We start from the raw sequence: 20,828 nt of genomic DNA, 5'->3' as shown, positions 1-20,828 counted from the left end.
GTTCGAACCACGAGATTAGCGTTTCCCCATCATCGACTACGTCCTGCATGGAATCTTGCCAGAAGATGTAAAGGAAAGAGAATCAATCAGACGAAGAGCACCTAGATTCTACTACAATACTGAGAATCGAACGCTGTATCGCAGGGGGTACGATGGGTTGCTGTTACGTTGCCTATCAACCAAAGAAGCTGAAGAGGTCCTTAGGGAGGCGCACGAAGGAGAGTGCGGCGCACACCAACCTGGTCCTAAGCTTTATGACCGCATCAGAAGAATGGGGTATTTTTGGCCTTCCATGATGAGTGATGCGACTGCATATGCCCGAAAGTGTGATGCATGTCAAATACACGGGAATTATGTCATGGCCGTTCGAGACTTGGGGAATGGACATTGTTGGTCCTATAAATCCTCCGTCAGTCAAAGGCGACCGGTTCATCCTGGCAATCACCGATTACTTCTCCAAATGGGCCGAAGCAGTTCCACTCAGAGAAGTTAAAACGAGCAACGTCATTGGATTCATCAAGCACCACATCATCTATAGGTATGGTGTTCCGAGACGAATCATACATGACAACGGTCCTCAGTTTGTCAGCAACGCCTTCATAAGGTTCTGCGAAAAGTTTAAAATTCAGGACATCTCGTCGACGGCTTATAATCCTACAGCGAATGGATTAGCTGAAGCCTTCAACAAGACTATCATCAAACTCTTGTCAAAGATCGTGAAAACTAACAAACGAGACTGGAATGACAAGCTTGGCGCAGCTCTATGGGCCTATCGGACCACGGTGCGCACACCAACGGGAGCGACCCCGTATTCACTGGTATACGGATGTGAAGCTGTTCTTCCATTGGAGATCCAAATACCATCTCTTCGGATCGCTCTTTCAACCCAGATGTCGACCGAAGAACAACATCAGAAACGCCTCGAAGAACTCGAGAGGCTTGATGAAGAGCGCCTGGAAGCTCAACAACACATTGAATTTTACCAAGCTAGAATCTCTCGAGCCTTCGACAAAAAGGTTCGACAAAGGAGTTTCAAAGAAGGAGATTTGGTTCTAGCTGTGAAACGGCCTATGATCCTTAACTCCAAGAAGAAGGGTAAATTCGAACCCAAATGGGAAGGACCATTCGTAGTAGAGACAGTCTACTCGAGTGGCGCATATCGCCTTGTCACCAAAGACGGCGACCGGCTCATGATGCCGATAAACGGCAAATTCCTGAAAAGATACTATCCTTAGTATCTTTTTGGATAACCAATGCATCGGGAAGTTCCCGGAAGAATACCACATGGGTATTCTTAGGGATAACCCGGTCATTGTGGAATTGACGAATAAGAACTCTGCATTCGAACGCTGAAGGTCAGAATGTCTCTTCTTATTCCCATCAAATTCTCCAACTCTTATGAGTTATTCTTTTGTGAGATGAGATCTAATCCTCTTATGGGTTAATCTTTCCTCACCAAACCATCCGCTGATCAAATCAAACGACAGTGGACCCACCAACATTTCCATCTGCCAGTCATTGGCGTATCTCAAACTCCAGTTTGGTCAAACCTTCCTACAGTTAAGGCCAAAGCCAAAATCCCCTCTCGATTCCTTCCATGAACGAGAGGTCCACTTGAAACAGTCAAACCTATAAAAGTTAGGATTGTTTCCGATCTCGCTTAGTCAAGCCTACACATGGTCAAGACTAAAGTCGAGTCACTCCTTTTCGATAAACGAAAATCCACCTTTGTCCCCTTTTTCCACCAAACCTATAAAAGTTAGGGTTGAAATTGGGTCTTCTCCTCAATGAATGAGGGGTTCTTTGGGTTCAAATGACCAATCCTATAAAAGGTAGTGTCGTTCGAACTTTTCCGATTCTCGGAGTGGAGATCCCACTCTTAGTTTCATCCTGCAGGATTCTGGGGGTGGAGATCCCACCTCGAGTTTCCTTTCCGCCTGAAGATAGAATATAAAATTCTTCCTCTTCGGCAACGGGAGATAGAATATAAAATTCTTCCTCTCTCGTTTCTTTTCCACCGGGAGATAGAATATAAAATTCTTCCTCTCCTCGGACCTTTCCGATGCTCGGAGTGGAGATCCCACTCCCAGTTCATCCTTCCAGATACTGGGGGTGGAGAATCCCACCTCGAGTTTCTTTTCCAGCTGAAGATAGAATATAAAATTCTTCCTCTTTAGCACCGGGAGATAGAATATAAAATTCTTCCTCTCCTCGGACCTTTCCGATGCTCGGAGTGGAGACCCCACTCCCAGTTCATCATTCCGGGTGCTCGGAGTGGAGATCCCATTCCCAGTTCATCCTTCCAGATACTGGGGGTGGAGAATCCCACCTCGAGTTTCTTTTCCAGCTGAAGATAGAATATAAAATTCTTCCTCTTTAGCACCGGGAGATAGAATATAAAATTCTTCCTCTCCTCGGACCTTTCCGATGCTCGGAGTGGAGATCCCACTCCCAGTTCATCCTTCCAGATACTGGGGGTGGAGAATCCCACCTCGAGTTTCTTTTCCAGCTGAAGATAGAATATAAAATTCTTCCTCTTTAGCACCGGGAGATAGAATATAAAATTCTTCCTCTCCTATTTTGACACAACTTTCAACTTCCAATCCGCGCACTTGGTGCATGGGGAATTTTATCCCGAATCCTAAGTAGGGATAAGTCAACACCTAACACGTGTTGCCGGGTAGCCTATTCCCGTAACAAGGGCAAAGTCTACGTATTCAAAGTCGTAGCATTAAGTCTAAGGGAGTTCATTCCTTTAGCATAACGTTACATGCGGAACGGATTTCAACAATCCGCATGCTAGCCCGATTCGAACGGTAATCGGTAAAGGCGTATCAAACCCGTTGAAGGCTGGGGGTTTGCCAAAAACCCCAAAGTCAACGCCTAACACGCGTTGCCGGGTAGTCTATTCCCGTAAGAAAGACGAAGTCTATGTATTCAAAGTCATAGCATCAAGTCTAAGAAAAGCAATTTTCTTAGCACAACGTTACATGCGGAACGGATTTCGACAATCCGCATGCTAGCCCGATTCAAACGGTAATCGGTAAAGGCACATCAAACCCGTTGATGGCTGGGGGTTTGCCAAAAATCCCATAAAATCTGTCATTCAGAAGAAATACAGACAAATCACAAGAAAGAAGCAAATGCGGAGTTTCTATTAATAGGTCAAGTCAAAAGCATACAACAAAGAGCTCATTAGCCCGAAGGCAACTGACGGCTAAGAATATGAGACTTTAAGCTAAAAAGTCTATCTGCATAACTCTGCTCAAGTCCCGCCTGCAGATCTGCTCGGGCAGATTCCTCAGAACAGCTCAAGATCTCCGCAGCTTCACTCTTCAACTTCATCAATCCCTCCTGAGTGGATCCGAACTCCTCGAGTACCCGGTCACGAGAACGCTCTAGTCCGATCAAGTCATCTGCGATAAGAACGGCGGATTCCTCGGCACGCTTCAAGGCCTCCTTCAACCTAGTCGCTTCCTCGCGATTCGAGTCCAAGGAACGGAGTAACTCAGCTTTCTCCCTATCCATCCTCGCCATGTTAGCCATTAGATGCGCAAGGGAGCTCTCGCGTGACTGAAGCTCACGCCCGACGGAAGATCTCAGTTCACGCCACTGCTCCATCCTATGCTCTAACTCAGAGGATACGAAAGAAGAAGCCCCGGTAACCTCCAGTTCCTTCAACTCTCGTATCTCTGACTCCAGGGCAGCGAAATCAGCAGTGAAGGAATCAGCCAGTTCCGGGTATCCTTCTTCCCTCATCATCGTCATGTGGCGAGAGAAGGAACGCCGGAACTGATCGAAGCCGCCTCCTCGGTGGAGAAGCTTCTCGATCAAGCCATTATACCAGGCGGTGAAGAAGCTGAGGTCCGTACGGAAAGCCTCTCCGTCAGGATCAGTATCGGCCAAAAGGCTACGGACACGCTCGTGCAAAGAAGATCGAGATCCTACAAGCAACAACTTGGAAGCTCAGTGAACTATCGAATATGGAAAGGAAAGTCAAAAGGCAGGTTCCGAACATACCGACGCCAACGGATGTCCCATCAGGTTGAGAGCCGACAGGCTCCGAGACAGCAGCAGAAGAGGGTACGTCAGCCCCTGCAGACATATTGCTCGCACCACTCGGCAGAGACGGGGAGGCACCACTGCTATGAGGACTTTCAACCCCGGGGACTGTAGCAGTATCAGGCTGAACGCCTGGTCCTACAGTGACATTCCTATGTTAACCAAATGGAAATTTGGACAAATAAGGAGAATCGGGATAAGAAGGTCGTATGAATACCTGCAATCCCCATGTCCTCAGATGCAGCCGGAATGCCAAGAGTCATAAGAGTATCGGCCCAAGCTGCTGGTCCTATGATGACACTCTCTTATTAGTCAAAATGAAAATTTAGACGAATAAGAAGAATTGGGATCTGCATACCTGTAGATCCATTATCCGCGGGCATTTGAGGGATGTCAGGAGTCATATGAGAATCAGTCCTAGCGGCTGGTCCTATGATTGCACTCATTAGTCAAAAGACAGATAAACATAGGAAAGTACAATATCCCTGAATCGTATACATACCTGCAAGCCCGTCGCTCTGAGGCAAACTGGATATGCCAGGGATAGATACCGGGCTAACTCCAATGGTAGACGCTGCGATAATCAATCATTCATTAGTCATATGAAATATCGGGCAAGAGGGAGAAAATCAGATATATACCGGTAGATGAATCGTTCCCGAAGAATGGTCTCTCGGTCCCTCTGGAAGTCTGCTCAGCCAGCATGTCAGCTAATAAGCCGGCATCCGGCTTCGAGAAGCTTGGCCCCTCCATCGCAACATCTGCAGGGTAACCCAAATGTTGAAGGATGAGGAAAGCTCAAACGAGAAATCTTCCTTCACCTTACATAAGGAAAATGACATTGGATGCGGATATACCTGAATAAGGGATTGTGGGCTCAACATTATTTATCTGCTCAAGATCGATGTTAAGGTCGATGCCCAAAGACCCATCGTGAAAAGCGTCGCACATTTGTTGCACAAAGCAATCCATGTTGTCAACGCCAGGGGACGCCGAACCCGGTGGGAGTTCGCCCTCCTCGAAGAAACCTGAAGCACAAAACATGGTCACAAATCCCCAAAAGGTAAACAACCTTGAAGCAAGAGCAATTGAATGTTACCTCCCCCTCCATCGGCGGTGCTCCCTAAGTCCACTCCACAGGGACGCTGACCGTCATGGGACTTATGGGCAGTCTTCTTCCTCTTCGGGGCACCAACCCTCCGAGGACCATAGGGTCGAACATGCGCAGGCCTATCACACGTTTCAACGTGTGTAGGAGCTGAGGGCTCATGATCACCGGCTGTCCTACCTAAAATGACAATAGCCATTTCAATGAAAAAGAGCTGTCATTTATGGAAAATGAAAATTAAAAGAGATAGGACAAACCAGTATCGAAGTCCCCTCTGCCGGTATCCACGTCCGCATACTCGTCCTCGGAGTTCTCGTCATCATCACCCGCAGGGAGAAGTTCTTCTTCGTCTGAGACAAGAGATTTGGCATGCCCTTTTCTCCGCTTCTGAGCAAGCTCAGCTCTGCGACCAGCCATCATAGCAGCCCGGACCGCATACTCGGACTGCAACTCTGAGAGGCTCCTCGCGCTGATGGACTCATATGCAGAAAGGAACCACTTGCAGCTGAGGAAAGTGATCAATGGCTTACGCCGGTACGAAGGAAGAGCAAAACGGGCTCCAGTACAGCCCACCATCGTCCATAGCCACGCTCGAACGCCATCAATCAATCCTCCCTCAACCCGCAGGCTGCGGCTCGGATTCCCGACATACAGTTGGTCATAGCCGAATTGTCGAGCAAAGCGGCAAGGGAGATAAGGCTCTATGTGGCACTGGTTCTTCACCCGAAGGACGAGATAGCCTACACGGATGTTCACTAACCACCGGAAGCAACCAGCGTCAAGAACGGTCCGGTCACTTCTAGGTTTCTCCTCATCAACCAGCACGTCGCCATAGCGACCTGAAAAGTGAGGGAAACACTTAAAGAACTCCCAACTCTTGCGGACCCGGAGCTCTCGCTGAACATCACTAAATTTGCTCCCAAACCATCTGCTCTGCTCCAACAATTGCATGAAGGGGACAGGGATGTCAACAACGCTGGGGGCCGACATCAAGTCGGGACGGTGAAGAACGAGCCACGCCATCAAATATGCGTAAGGGAGCTCAACCTTTGGGCAAACCAGCTCAGCTGATGGTTCAGAACCCATATGTGTAAAACTGCTAACCAGACCCCTGAGCCCGCAATGGATACTAGCAACCATTGCTGGGAGCAGGGAAAGCTCTCTCCCATAAGCCAGCTGAACTGCAGGGAAGAGCACCTCGATGGGTAGAGCGTCAGAAGGTTGGTGCGGGACGACACACTTCTTCAACCAAAGGGCAAGGTAGCCTGCTAATAGCGCCCGGGACCCTATAGACCTCTGTGCGCGGCGGAGAAAAGAGCGAAACTTTGTCCCCGCGGGAAAAGCCCCCTCAGCACTGCCGATAGTGTAGGAACGAACCTCAGCCTTTTCCAACAACTCATTAACGGCCGAAGGAGTCATCACGTCTAATTCATGAATGGGCGCACTGGAATCACCTTCCAAGTTCTGGAACAAGTAGCTGGCAAACTGCTTCAAGCTGATCTGCCTCTTCCTTCTCGCTTGGGGAGAAGTTTGGATCAAGGAAGTGTAGTAGTGGCAAGTAAGATCCCAGAGTGTGTCATACATGTCCGGAGTATCTTTCTTCATACACTCCAGCTGCTGGTTCGTAGGGAAGTACTCCTGATACGGACAGTCCCCCATCGGAAGACCCGAAACATAATGCATCTCGTGCAAGGCCAACCCTAGCTCACCTCCGCTGGTCAGGAAGGTGTTGCTATCGGGCACATAAGTCTCCAGCAAAGCCAAGAAATGGCGACAGCTGACTGGGATGCCGTACATAGTAGCTCGTATGGGTGCATACAACCCACTGCTCTTCAGATCCCTCTCCCAGCGCGCCAAGACGAAACCAGTCATGCGCGCCCACCACCCTTTGGCTAGGGAGGAAGCCCAGCCATAACATCTGTACTCCGATGGGGGTAACTGTCTCCCAAGAAGAGCCAGACGGTTGCTCACAGTCGGAGCAGCAGCTGACACCTCGCCTGGGGGTGCAGTATCAAGACCCATGATCCCGGGTCGTAGACCACGCACGTCATGATACCCCTCAGAGCCAGGAGTCTTATGGTGAGTAGCATATCCGCATTGAACCCGATCAGCATCTTCAGTAAGATGCCAAGACATCTGCCGGTCCACGGCTTGCCCCTTCAAATGACTGAAAGAATAGTGGCGTGGAATCGAAGGGATGTACAAACAGGCTCCACCGTCAAGAGTTAACCAATGCTCCTCACAAAGAGTCAGCGTGGCAGGATCCCTGACATGATCTCCAAATAGAAAACCCGGCTTCTTTAGAACCTGAGTGGAAGTAGAATCAGGGGTGAAGGAGGCATCTGTGATAAGTTGGCGCAAGCAATGGCGCCCTCCTTCCTGTATCGAACGGCAAGAGTCATTTGGACGATCCCCGTCGAACCGAGGAAGTGGGCCAACAGCCTGCCTAAGAGTAGCGGAAGAGAAAACCTCCCGACTACATCCGGTGTTGGCGTGAGGAGGAAGGCTACCCGCGGGAAATTCCACTGCAATAAAGCACAAGGGCGGAATCAGAAAATCCATCTCGTAAGAAGAATGATAGACTCATCCACGGAATAATTGGAGAGACGATTTTGAGTGACCTACACCAGAAGGACGGCATGCGTCATCACGTGAATAACGTGGTAACGTACACCGACCTATAAGGTGTAGGACAACACAAAATCGCCCCAATATATCCGAAGACTTGAATTGGCTAAGCAAAACAAGTCTGAAACCTTACCCTCCGCGAGAGAGGTATCGGTTCTTCCTTCATGACCCGCAAAGAGGTCAATCAGGGATGTAAGACAAAATCTCTGCATAAATTCTCACCCCCGAAAAATGAAGCCGCGGGAGAGGATGTCGTGGGGACCTCCTCCTCACTATGCTGTGAACGAGAACGGCTCCTCCGGGGACGAGATCGACGCGGAGACATTGCAAATCTGCAACGAAAAGCAGCAAGTCAGGTACAATCTAAAACATGAATATACGAAATTTAAAAGGGAAATTAAGAACTTTAATTAAAATCCTATACACAAATAGGATTTCATAATTGAAGTCTAATTAAACCTACAAATTTCGTGCACGATGATTGTCATCTTTCACGGTGAATTTTGGTGAAATACCCAAAATACCCTTTGTGTTCAAGGCCAAAATCTAGGTCAAGGACACGCGTGACCCGGGTCATGATCGTCACATTCGATCATATAACACCCCGGTACCCCACAATTTTGGTTAAAATTTGCAAATGAGCCCTTTTGCAGAATTCAGCCAATTTTGCATAAAAGCCCCTCTACAAAATCTTGGTTTGGGCTCCACATGCCTTATCAAAATTTTGATCATGAGTTCGTGGTCAAAACTCATTGGATTTCAGCCATAAGTTCACTGCCTTTTGCAAATAAGTCCCTCTAAGACATTTATGGGCTGTTTTGCAAATAAACCCCTCCAACAACTTTTTTGCACAAGATGACGATAACGGTCACGAGCAGGCAGTGTATTATTTGAGCCGAACTATGGTAGGCGCAGAATCTCGATATCCTATGATTGAGAGAGAATGCCTCGCATTGGTGTTCGCCATTCAGAAGATGCGACATTATCTGGTCGGACAGACCATTTACGTCATCTCTAAGGTTAATCCGGTTCGAGTATTCATGACTCAACCCGCTTCCATGAGCTGGCGATTAGCAAAATGGGCCTTACTCTTGTCCCAATACGACTTACACTTTAAACAGAAGGACAGGCCATATGCGATCTCCTTGCAGACAATCCAACGACGGATACCGCCGAAATATATGACGGCTTACCAGATGAAACCCATGAAGTCAACGCAACTTCACACCAACAAATATGGCGCTTATACTTCGATGGCGCTTCGCGAGCGACTAATGTTGCAAGTGCTCCTGGAAGTTCTAAAATCTCCTCCGGAGTTGGAGTAGTCTTAGTTTCCCCAGGAAAACATGTGATGCCTCGCGCCTACTCGCTAACCGAACCATGCTCGGCACTGATCATAGGACTCAACTTCGCTAAGGAGCTGGGGGTGGAGTATCTCGAGGCCTTCGGCGATTCTCAGCTGATAGTCAAGCAAGTTCAAGGAGAATATGAAGTTCGAAGCCAAGATCTCATTCCGTACCATAAGATGGCAGTGGAGATAGCGGAATCATTTGAAGGATTCTTTATCGAACATATTCCAAGACTACAGAATACCTATGCAGACGCGTTGGCCGCACTGGCCGTGTCACTAGCGTAGCCTCCCGAAACAGAGCAGTTTGTTACGGTAAGAACTCACCAACTCCTAGTGCCGCTTTACAGTGAAGATGCCGAGGAAGAAGAAGTTCAAGAGGTACACGCTACTCAAATCGAGTTCGAACCACGAGATTGGCGTTTCCCCATCATCGACTACGTCTTGCATGGAATCTTGCCAGAAGATGTGAAGGAAAGAGAGTCAATCCGGCGAAGAGCACCCAGATTCTACTTTGGTCTTCCCATGTTGGCATCTGATCGTTGTTTGCGGAAAAAGTTGTTGTATTCATTGCTGCATTCATTACAACTTTGATCGTTACAATGAAATAAAAAGATAGTCTTTTTATAAGACCTTTACACAATGAAAACAAAAGAAATACAACTCCTTTCAAACAAACGCAAGATCTGTTTGTTATCTCTTGCTTGCGTGGGTCTTTAGCCTGTGACGGGGACGTTGATATCCGTGGACCACCGGGGCACTCAGATCTGTTCCGAGAAAATTGGGCAGAGCTTCGTCTATCCGCGGAGGGATATAGAAGCAGAACTTCGTCGATCCGCGTGAGATCTAGAAGCTATAAGCGTATACCTCGGCTAAAGCGAGGTAATAGGTCTTCTTAGTATTAACGCTAAAGGCTAATACTAAGGCTCGGACGGGTGATGAAGGCTCTGATCAAGACGTCTCCTCCTCTTGTTGAAGCACACGGGCACTCTTCACTGCAGTAGGGCTTCGCCAAGCTCTCCAAAAATCCTCCTCTCTTCAAGGCACCCAAGGGGGCTATTTATAGGCGTTTGAGGCCTCAAGGGGGTAGGTAAGGGGTGCGGACACCCCTTGGTGTCTCGGCCATGGCCGAGACACCCTTGGGGTGTCTCGGCCATGGCCCTAGGCTTTTCCTAGACACCCCCGGGGTATTTCGGCGTGCCGGGACTCCGTTTGAGGTGTTTTCGATTGTTTCCCCGTAGATTCTTCGTCCGAACTCGGATTTGAGTGATTCTGGGTGCGTTGGATGCTTGACGAAGAATTCGATCCGCTCTGGTGATTGGATTATCCGAAGTCCTATCCGCTCATGTAGCTCGCTGACTCACTTTAGTCATTCGTCGACGTCGATTAGGCTCATGTGGATTGGATGGTGACGTTCATCGTCGCTCGTTAACACTGAACTGGTTGTGGAGAACTATAGGCAATTTTTGATGCCTACAAGGAGCAACCCCGTATTCACTGGTATACGGATGTGAAGCTGTTCTTCCATTAGAAATCCAGATACCATCTCTTCGGATCGCTCTTTCAACCCAGATGTCGACCAAAGAACAACATCAGAACTCGAGAAGCTCGATGAAGAACGCCTGGTGGCTCAATAGCACATTGAGTTTTACCAAGCTAGAATCTCTCGAGCCTTTGACAAAAAGGTTCGACAGAGAAGCTTCAAGGAAGGAGATTTGGTCCTCACAACTCGCCGACCGATGATCCTTAACTCCAAGAAAAAGGGTAAATTCGAACCCAAATGGGAGGGACCATTCGTGGTAGAGACAGTCTACTCGAGTGGCGCCTATCGCCTCGTCACCAAAGACGGCGGCCGGCTCATGATGCCGATAAACGGCAAATTCCTGAAAAGATACTATCCTTAGTATCTTTTTGGATAACCAATGCATCGGGAAGTTCCCGGAAGAATACCACATGGGTATTCTTAGGGATAACCCGGTCGTTGTGGGATCGACGAATAAGGAATCTACATTCGAACTCTGAAGGTCAGAATGTCTCTTCTTATTCTCGACAAAATTCCCCAACTCTTATGAGTTACGTTTGTGAGATGAGATCTAATCCTCTGATAGGTTAATCTTTCCTCACCAAACCATCCGCTGATCAAATCAAACGACAGTGGACCCACCAACATTTCCATCTGCCAGTCATTGGCGTATCTCAAACTCCAGTTTGGTCAAACCTTCCTACAGTTAGGGCCAAAGCCAAAATCCTCTCTCGATCCCTTCCATGAACGAGAGGTCCCCTTGAAACAGTCAAACCTATAAAAGTTAGGATTGTTTCCGATCTCGCTTAGTCAAGCCTACACATGGTCAAGACTAAAGTCGAGTCACTCCTTTTCGATAAACGAAAATCCACCTTTGTCCCCTTTTTCCACCAAACCTATAAAAGTTAGGGTTGAAATCGGGTCTTCTCCTCAATAAATGAGGGGTTCTTTGGGTTCAAACGACCAATCCTATAAAAGGTAGTGTCGTTCGAACTTTTCCGATTCTCGGAGTGGAGATCCCACTCTTAGTTTCATCCTGCAGGATTCTGGGGGTGGAGATCCCACCTCGAGTTTCCTTTCCGCAGCCAAATTCCCTCTCGATTCCTTCCATGAACGAGAGGTCCACTTGAAACAGTCAAACCTATAAAAGTTAGGATTGTTTCCGATCTCGCTTAGTCAAGCCTACACATAGTCAAGACTAAAGTCGAGTCACTCCTTTTCGATAAACGAAAATCCACCTTTGTCCCCTTTTTCCACCAAACCTATAAAAGTTAGGGTTGAAATTGGGTCTTCTCCTCAATGAATGAGGGGTTCTTTGGGTTCAAATGACCAATCCTATAAAAGGTAGTGTCGTTCGAACTTTTCCGATTCTCGGAGTGGAGATCCCACTCTTAGTTTCATCCTGCAGGATTCTGGGGGTGGAGATCCCACCTCGAGTTTCCTTTCCGCCTGAAGATAGAATATAAAATTCTTCCTCTTCGGCAACGGGAGATAGAATATAAAATTCTTCCTCTCTCGTTTCTTTTCCACCGGGAGATAGAATATAAAATTCTTCCTCTCCTCGGACCTTTCCGATGCTCGGAGTGGAGATCCCACTCCCAGTTCATCCTTCCAGATACTGGGGGTGGAGAATCCCACCTCGAGTTTCTTTTCCAGCTGAAGATAGAATATAAAATTCTTCCTCTTTAGCACCGGGAGATAGAATATAAAATTCTTCCTCTCCTCGGACCTTTCCGATGCTCGGAGTGGAGACCCCACTCCCAGTTCATCATTCCGGATGCTCGGAGTGGAGATCCCATTCCCAGTTCATCCTTCCAGATACTGGGGGTGGAGAATCCCACCTCGAGTTTCTTTTCCAGCTGAAGATAGAATATAAAATTCTTCCTCTTTAGCACCGGGAGATAGAATATAAAATTCTTCCTCTCCTATTTTGACACAACTTTCAACCTCCAATCCGCGCACTTGGTGCATGGGGAATTTTATCCCGAATCCTAAGTAGGGATAAGTCAACACCTAACACGTGTTGCCGGGTAGCCTATTCCCGTAACAAGGGCAAAGTCTACGTATTCAAAGTCGTAGCATTAAGTCTAAGGGAGTTCATTCCTTTAGCACAACGTTACATGCGGAACGGATTTCGACAATCCGCATGCTAGCCCGATTCAAACGGTAATCGGTAAAGGCATATCAAACCCGTTGAAGGCTGGGGGTTTGCCAAAAACCCCAAAGTCAACGCCTAACACGCGTTGCCGGGTAGTCTATTCCCGTAAGAAAGACGAAGTCTATGTATTCAAAGTCATAGCATCAAATCTAAGAAAAGCAATTTTCTTAGCACAACGTTACATGCGGAACGGATTTCGACAATCCGCATGCTAGCCCGATTCAAACGGTAATCGGTAAAGGCACATCAAACCCGTTGATGGCTGGGGGTTTGCCAAAAATCCCATAAAATCTGTCATTCAGAAGAAATACAGACAAATCACAAGAAAGAAGCAAATGCGGAGTTTCTATTAATAGGTCAAGTCAAAAGCATACAACAAAGAGCTCATTAGCCCGAAGGCAACTGACGGCTAAGAATATGAGACTTTAAGCTAAAAAGTCTATCTGCATAACTCTGCTCAAGTCCCGCCTGCAGATCTGCTCGGGCAGATTCCTCAGAACAGCTCAAGATCTCCGCAGCTTCACTCTTCAACTTCATCAATCCCTCCTGAGTGGATCCGAACTCCTCGAGTACCCGGTCACGAGAACGCTCTAGTCCGATCAAGTCATCTGCGATAAGAACGGCGGATTCCTCGGCACGCTTCAAGGCCTCCTTCAACCTAGTCGCTTCCTCGCGATTCGAGTCCAAGGAACGGAGTAACTCAGCTTTCTCCCTATCCATCCTCGCCATGTTAGCCATTAGATGCGCAAGGGAGCTCTCGCGTGACTGAAGCTCACGCCCGACGGAAGATCTCAGTTCACGCCACTGCTCCATCCTATGCTCTAACTCAGAGGATACGAAAGAAGAAGCCCCGGTAACCTCCAGTTCCTTCAACTCTCGTATCTCTGACTCCAGGGCAGCGAAATCAGCAGTGAAGGAATCAGCCAGTTCCGGGTATCCTTCTTCCCTCATCATCGTCATGTGGCGAGAGAAGGAACGCCGGAACTGATCGAAGCCGCCTCCTCGGTGGAGAAGCTTCTCGATCAAGCCATTATACCAGGCGGTGAAGAAGCTGAGGTCCGTACGGAAAGCCTCTCCGTCAGGATCAGTATCGGCCAAAAGGCTACGGACACGCTCGTGCAAAGAAGATCGAGATCCTACAAGCAACAACTTGGAAGCTCAGTGAACTATCGAATATGAAAAGGAAAGTCAAAAGGCAAGTTCTGAACATACCGACACCAACAGACGTCCCCTCGGGTTGAGGTCCGACAGGCTCTGGGATAGCAGCAGAAGAAGGTACATCAGCCCCTGCAGGCGGAGTGCTCACACCACTCGGCAGAGACGGGGAGGCACCACTGCTATGAGGACTTTCAACCCCGGGGACTGTAGCAGTATCAGGCTGAACGCCTGGTCCTACAGTGACATTCCTATGTTAACCAAATGGAAATTTGGACAAATAAGGAGAATCGGGATAAGAAGGTCGTATGAATACCTGCAATCCCCATGTCCTCAGATGCAGCCGGAATGCCAAGAGTCATAAGAGTATCGGCCCAAGCTGCTGGTCCTATGATGACACTCTCTTATTAGTCAAAATGAAAATTTAGACGAATAAGAAGAATTGGGATCTGCATACCTGTAGATCCATTATCCGCGGGCATTTGAGGGATGCCAGGAGTCATATGAGAATCAGTCCTAGCGGCTGGTCCTATGATTGCACTCATTAGTCAAAAGACAGATAAACATAGGAAAGTACAATATCCCTGAATCGTATACATACCTGCAAGCCCGTCGCTCTGAGGCAAACTGGATATGCCAGGGATAGATACCGGGCTAACTCCAATGGTAGACGCTGCGATAATCAATCATTCATTAGTCATATGAAATATCGGGCAAGAGGGAGAAAATCAGATATATACCGGTAGATGAATCGTTCCCGAAGAATGGTCTCTCGGTCCCTCTGGAAGTCTGCTCAGCCAGCATGTCAGCTAATAAGCCGGCATCCGGCTTCGAGAAGCTTGGCCCCTCCATCGCAACATCTGCAGGGTAACCCAAATGTTGAAGGATGAGGAAAGCTCAAACGAGAAATCTTCCTTCACCTTACATAAGGAAAATGACATTGGATGCGGATATACCTGAATAAGGGATTGTGGGCTCAACATTATTTATCTGCTCAAGATCGATGTTAAGGTCGATGCCCAAAGACCCATCGTGAAAAGCGTCGCACATTTGTTGCACAAAGCAATCCATGTTGTCAACGCCAGGGGACGCCGAACCCGGTGGGAGTTCGCCCTCCTCGAAGAAACCTGAAGCACAAAACATGGTCACAAATCCCCAAAAGGTAAACAACCTTGAAGCAAGAGCAATTGAATGTTACCTCCCCCTCCATCGGCGGTGCTCCCTAAGTCCACTCCACAGGGACGCTGACCGTCATGGGACTTATGGGCAGTCTTCTTCCTCTTCGGGGCACCAACCCTCCGAGGACCATAGGGTCGAACATGCGCAGGCCTATCACACGTTTCAACGTGTGTAGGAGCTGAGGGCTCATGATCACCGGCTGTCCTACCTAAAATGACAATAGCCATTTCAATGAAAAAGAGCTGTCATTTATGGAAAATGAAAATTAAAAGAGATAGGACAAACCAGTATCGAAGTCCCCTCTGCCGGTATCCACGTCCGCATACTCGTCCTCGGAGTTCTCGTCATCATCACCCGCAGGGAGAAGTTCTTCTTCGTCTGAGACAAGAGATTTGGCATGCCCTTTTCTCCGCTTCTGAGCAAGCTCAGCTCTGCGACCAGCCATCATAGCAGCCCGGACCGCATACTCGGACTGCAACTCTGAGAGGCTCCTCGCGCTGATGGACTCATATGCAGAAAGGAACCACTTGCAGCTGAGGAAAGTGATCAATGGCTTACGCCGGTACGAAGGAAGAGCAAAACGGGCTCCAGTACAGCCCACCATCGTCCATAGCCACGCTCGAACGCCATCAATCAATCCTCCCTCAACCCGCAGGCTGCGGCTCGGATTCCCGACATACAGTTGGTCATAGCCGAATTGTCGAGCAAAGCGGCAAGGGAGATAAGGCTCTATGTGGCACTGGTTCTTCACCCGAAGGACGAGATAGCCTACACGGATGTTCACTAACCACCGGAAGCAACCAGCGTCAAGAACGGTCCGGTCACTTCTAGGTTTCTCCTCATCAACCAGCACGTCGCCATAGCGACCTGAAAAGTGAGGGAAACACTTAAAGAACTCCCAACTCTTGCGGACCCGGAGCTCTCGCTGAACATCACTAAATTTGCTCCCAAACCATCTGCTCTGCTCCAACAATTGCATGAAGGGGACAGGGATGTCAACAACGCTGGGGGCCGACATCAAGTCGGGACGGTGAAGAACGAGCCACGCCATCAAATATGCGTAAGGGAGCTCAACCTTTGGGCAAACCAGCTCAGCTGATGGTTCAGAACCCATATGTGTAAAACTGCTAACCAGACCCCTGAGCCCGCAATGGATACTAGCAACCATTGCTGGGAGCAGGGAAAGCTCTCTCCCATAAGCCAGCTGAACTGCAGGGAAGAGCACCTCGATGGGTAGAGCGTCAGAAGGTTGGTGCGGGACGACACACTTCTTCAACCAAAGGGCAAGGTAGCCTGCTAATAGCGCCCGGGACCCTATAGACCTCTGTGCGCGGCGGAGAAAAGAGCGAAACTTTGTCCCCGCGGGAAAAGCCCCCTCAGCACTGCCGATAGTGTAGGAACGAACCTCAGCCTTTTCCAACAACTCATTAACGGCCGAAGGAGTCATCACGTCTAATTCATGAATGGGCGCACTGGAATCACCTTCCAAGTTCTGGAACAAGTAGCTGGCAAACTGCTTCAAGCTGATCTGCCTCTTCCTTCTCGCTTGGGGAGAAGTTTGGATCAAGGAAGTGTAGTAGTGGCAAGTAAGATCCCAGAGTGTGTCATACATGTCCGGAGTATCTTTCTTCATACACTCCAGCTGCTGGTTCGTAGGGAAGTACTCCTGATACGGACAGTCCCCCATCGGAAGACCCGAAACATAATGCATCTCGTGCAAGGCCAACCCTAGCTCACCTCCGCTGGTCAGGAAGGTGTTGCTATCGGGCACATAAGTCTCCAGCAAAGCCAAGAAATGGCGACAGCTGACTGGGATGCCGTACATAGTAGCTCGTATGGGTGCATACAACCCACTGCTCTTCAGATCCCTCTCCCAGCGCGCCAAGACGAAACCAGTCATGCGCGCCCACCACCCTTTGGCTAGGGAGGAAGCCCAGCCATAACATCTGTACTCCGATGGGGGTAACTGTCTCCCAAGAAGAGCCAGACGGTTGCTCACAGTCGGAGCAGCAGCTGACACCTCGCCTGGGGGTGCAGTATCAAGACCCATGATCCCGGGTCGTAGACCACGCACGTCATGATACCCCTCAGAGCCAGGAGTCTTATGGTGAGTAGCATATCCGCATTGAACCCGATCAGCATCTTCAGTAAGATGCCAAGACATCTGCCGGTCCACGGCTTGCCCCTTCAAATGACTGAAAGAATAGTGGCGTGGAATCGAAGGGATGTACAAACAGGCTCCACCGTCAAGAGTTAACCAATGCTCCTCACAAAGAGTCAGCGTGGCAGGATCCCTGACATGATCTCCAAATAGAAAACCCGGCTTCTTTAGAACCTGAGTGGAAGTAGAATCAGGGGTGAAGGAGGCATCTGTGATAAGTTGGCGCAAGCAATGGCGCCCTCCTTCCTGTATCGAACGGCAAGAGTCATTTGGACGATCCCCGTCGAACCGAGGAAGTGGGCCAACAGCCTGCCTAAGAGTAGCGGAAGAGAAAACCTCCCGACTACATCCGGTGTTGGCGTGAGGAGGAAGGCTACCCGCGGGAAATTCCACTGCAATAAAGCACAAGGGCGGAATCAGAAAATCCATCTCGTAAGAAGAATGATAGACTCATCCACGGAATAATTGGAGAGACGATTTTGAGTGACCTACACCAGAAGGACGGCATGCGTCATCACGTGAATAACGTGGTAACGTACACCGACCTATAAGGTGTAGGACAACACAAAATCGCCCCAATATATCCGAAGACTTGAATTGGCTAAGCAAAACAAGTCTGAAACCTTACCCTCCGCGAGAGAGGTATCGGTTCTTCCTTCATGACCCGCAAAGAGGTCAATCAGGGATGTAAGACAAAATCTCTGCATAAATTCTCACCCCCGAAAAATGAAGCCGCGGGAGAGGATGTCGTGGGGACCTCCTCCTCACTATGCTGTGAACGAGAACGGCTCCTCCGGGGACGAGATCGACGCGGAGACATTGCAAATCTGCAACGAAAAGCAGCAAGTCAGGTACAATCTAAAACATGAATATACGAAATTTAAAAGGGAAATTAAGAACTTTAATTAAAATCCTATACACAAATAGGATTTCATAATTGAAGTCTAATTAAACCTACAAATTTCGTGCACGATGATTGTCATCTTTCACGGTGAATTTTGGTGAAATACCCAAAATACCCTTTGTGTTCAAGGCCAAAATCTAGGTCAAGGACACGCGTGACCCGGGTCATGATCGTCACATTCGATCATATAACACCCCGGTACCCCACAATTTTGGTTAAAATTTGCAAATGAGCCCTTTTGCAGAATTCAGCCAATTTTGCATAAAAGCCCCTCTACAAAATCTTGGTTTGGGCTCCACATGCCTTATCAAAATTTTGATCATGAGTTCGTGGTCAAAACTCATTGGATTTCAGCCATAAGTTCACTGCCTTTTGCAAATAAGTCCCTCTAAGACATTTATGGGCTGTTTTGCAAATAAACCCCTCCAACAACTTTTGGTCCTCTTGCCTAAAATACCCCTCAAGCTTGTGGCCAAATGAACATGTAATTTAGGTCCTAAACTTCAGTCCTCTATTACATGAACACCACCCCAATTCTTCGGCCACTTTTGCAAATAAGCCCCCAAAACTTTTCGGCCCCACATTTGCACATAAAACCCTCAATAAGGTATGGTCTTTTTGCATGAAACACCCATCCAAATTGTTACCAAAGGGGAATGAAATCCAAGCCTCAAAATTTCAGTCCCATTTTGCAAATAAACCCCCACGAATTTTGCAAATAAACCCCCCAAAGTTTCGGCCATTACCTCTTTTTGCACAAAACCCCCCGAAATAATAGTGCATACATGCCCCCTAGTCTACCACAAGAATAAAAATGCAACCTTTACCACAAAATAAGAGGATGGTGAAGAGGAGCTTACCCAAATCAAGAGGCTTGAAATCCCCAATCCAAGAGTCAAGATCCGAGCTTGAAGGTGGAGGGAGAAACCCTAGTGAAAAGTGAAAATTTTCGGCCAAGAAGGAGCATACAAAAAACCGAATTTCTTTGGGGTATGGAGCTCTTGAAAGAAAAACAATGGAGGAGGTTTGGAGGAAGAAGATGAATTCTCTTTTGAAAAGACATCAGCTGCAAACTCGAGACTCCGACGACGGCCAGACGATAAACGCAGTGCCGGAAGAACCTCGGCTATTCGTCAAAGCATCGAATAGACCAAAGAGCGAAAGAGCCAAGAGTTGAGGCTAACCACAGGTCCTGAAGCCGACTGAAGGCTAGACCAATCACATCCAAAGTATTCCGGCCTCTTCTATAAAAGAAACGAGTCCGGAACACTTTGGAGGGCCGGAGGTAGTTCAAAGTCAACTCAATGACACGAGCCAAACTCAATTCATCAGCTGCAAATTCAAGACTCCGACGACGGCCAAGCGATACACGCAGTGCCAGAAGAGCTTCGGTTATTCGTCAAAGCATCGAATAGACCGAAGAGCGAAAGAGCCAAGAGTTGAGGCTAACCACAGGTCCTGAAGCCGACTGAAGGCTAGACCAATCACATCCAAAGTATTCCGGCCTCTTCTATAAAAGAAACGAGTCCGGAACACTTTGGAGGGGGTATCTGTAGGCATCGAAAATTGCCTATAGGTCTCCACAAACGGTTCAGTGTTAACGAGCGACAGTGAACATCACCATCTGACCCACATGAGCCTAATCGACGTCGACGAACGACTGAAGTGAATCGACGAGCTACATGAGTGGATAGGTAGGGTCAACGCCGGTCAACGCGTAACCCTAGGTCAACGCCAGTCAACGCGTTGCAACAAAAGTCAACATAGGCGATTCGAAACTCTAGAGTCAACGCTGGTCACCGCGTAACCCTAGGTCAACGCCAGTCAACGCGTTGCAATCAAAGTCAACGTTCGATGATCCAAAACCCTAAGGGTCAACGCCGGTCAACGCGTAACCCTAGGTCAAACGCCAGTCAACGCGTTGCAACCAAAGTCAACGTTAGGCGATTCGAAACCCTAGAGTCAACGCTGGTCACCGCGTAACCCTAGGTCAACGCCAGTCAACGCGTTGCAATCAAAGTCAACGTTCGACGATTCGAAACCCTAGGGTGGACGCCGGTCAACGCGTAACCTTAGGTCAACGCCAGTCAACGCGTTGCAAGTGAAAGTCAACGTCCGACGATTCAAAACCCTAGGGTCAACGCCGGTCAACGCGTAACCCTAGGTCAACGTCGGTCAACGCGTTGCGACAAACGGTGATCCAAAACCCTAAGTCAACACGATGTGACGGAGGTAGTTCAAAGTCAACACCAATGACACGAGCCAAACTCAATTCATCAGCTGCAGACTTGAGACTCCGACGACGGCCAGACGATAAACGCAGTGCCGGAAGAACCTCGGCTATTCGTCAAAGCATCGAATAGATCGAGAATCGAAAGAGTCAAGAGTTGAAGCTAACCACAGGTCCTTATGCCGACTGAAGGCTAGACCAATCACATCCAAAGTATTCCGGCCTCTTCTATAAAAGAAACGAGTCCGGAACACTTTGGAGGGGGTATCTGTAGGCATCGAAAATTGCCTATAGGTCTCCACAAACGGTTCAGTGTTAATGAGCGACGATAAACGTCACTATCCGATCCACATGAGTCTAATTGACATCGACG

General features: G+C 48.4%; 1 protein-coding gene and 4 long non-coding RNA genes across 5 annotated transcripts; all 5 read right to left on the bottom strand.

Moving 5' to 3' along the window:
* Positions 4,315–4,742, bottom strand: LOC109850078. Its single transcript, XR_002249327.1, has 4 exons — positions 4,704–4,742; positions 4,565–4,636; positions 4,421–4,492; positions 4,315–4,351 (listed from the first exon to the last, which is right to left on the bottom strand). It is a non-coding gene; the product is annotated as an uncharacterized LOC109850078 (long non-coding RNA).
* LOC109847229 lies at positions 4,792–5,303 on the bottom strand. The gene is made up of 3 exons (XR_002248614.1): positions 5,162–5,303; positions 4,920–5,090; positions 4,792–4,823 (listed from the first exon to the last, which is right to left on the bottom strand). It is a non-coding gene; the product is annotated as an uncharacterized LOC109847229 (long non-coding RNA).
* Positions 14,332–14,760, bottom strand: LOC109848436. The gene is made up of 4 exons (XR_002248791.1): positions 14,722–14,760; positions 14,583–14,654; positions 14,439–14,510; positions 14,332–14,369 (listed from the first exon to the last, which is right to left on the bottom strand). It is a non-coding gene; the product is annotated as an uncharacterized LOC109848436 (long non-coding RNA).
* LOC109847233 lies at positions 14,810–15,321 on the bottom strand. Its single transcript, XR_002248615.1, has 3 exons — positions 15,180–15,321; positions 14,938–15,108; positions 14,810–14,841 (listed from the first exon to the last, which is right to left on the bottom strand). It is a non-coding gene; the product is annotated as an uncharacterized LOC109847233 (long non-coding RNA).
* LOC109847653 lies at positions 17,033–19,849 on the bottom strand. Its single transcript, XM_020416883.1, has 4 exons — positions 19,842–19,849; positions 19,086–19,225; positions 18,039–18,148; positions 17,033–17,713 (listed from the first exon to the last, which is right to left on the bottom strand). Exons 1-4 carry the CDS (start codon positions 19,847–19,849, stop codon positions 17,489–17,491), a joined length of 483 nt encoding a protein of 160 aa, XP_020272472.1. The 3' UTR covers positions 17,033–17,488.

This window comes from Asparagus officinalis, chromosome 7, assembly GCF_001876935.1.
Source record: "Asparagus officinalis chromosome 7, Aspof.V1, whole genome shotgun sequence".
NCBI classification, from domain to species: Eukaryota; Viridiplantae; Streptophyta; class Magnoliopsida; order Asparagales; family Asparagaceae; genus Asparagus; species Asparagus officinalis.
The sequence above is the reverse complement of the archived record's forward strand: the minus strand, read 5'-3'. Positions and strand labels throughout refer to the sequence as shown.

What these genes read in the sequence shown, in the direction of transcription:
- LOC109847653 (XM_020416883.1), bottom strand. An exon ending in TTTCAAGCCTCTTGATTTGG is followed by an intron (nt 18,149 to 19,085) that starts GTAAGCTCCTCT and finishes TTTTCGTTGCAG; the next exon opens with ATTTGCAATGTCTCCGCGTC. An exon ending in CGCGGCTTCATTTTTCGGGG is followed by an intron (nt 17,714 to 18,038) that starts GTGAGAATTTAT and finishes GCTTTATTGCAG; the next exon opens with TGGAATTTCCCGCGGGTAGC.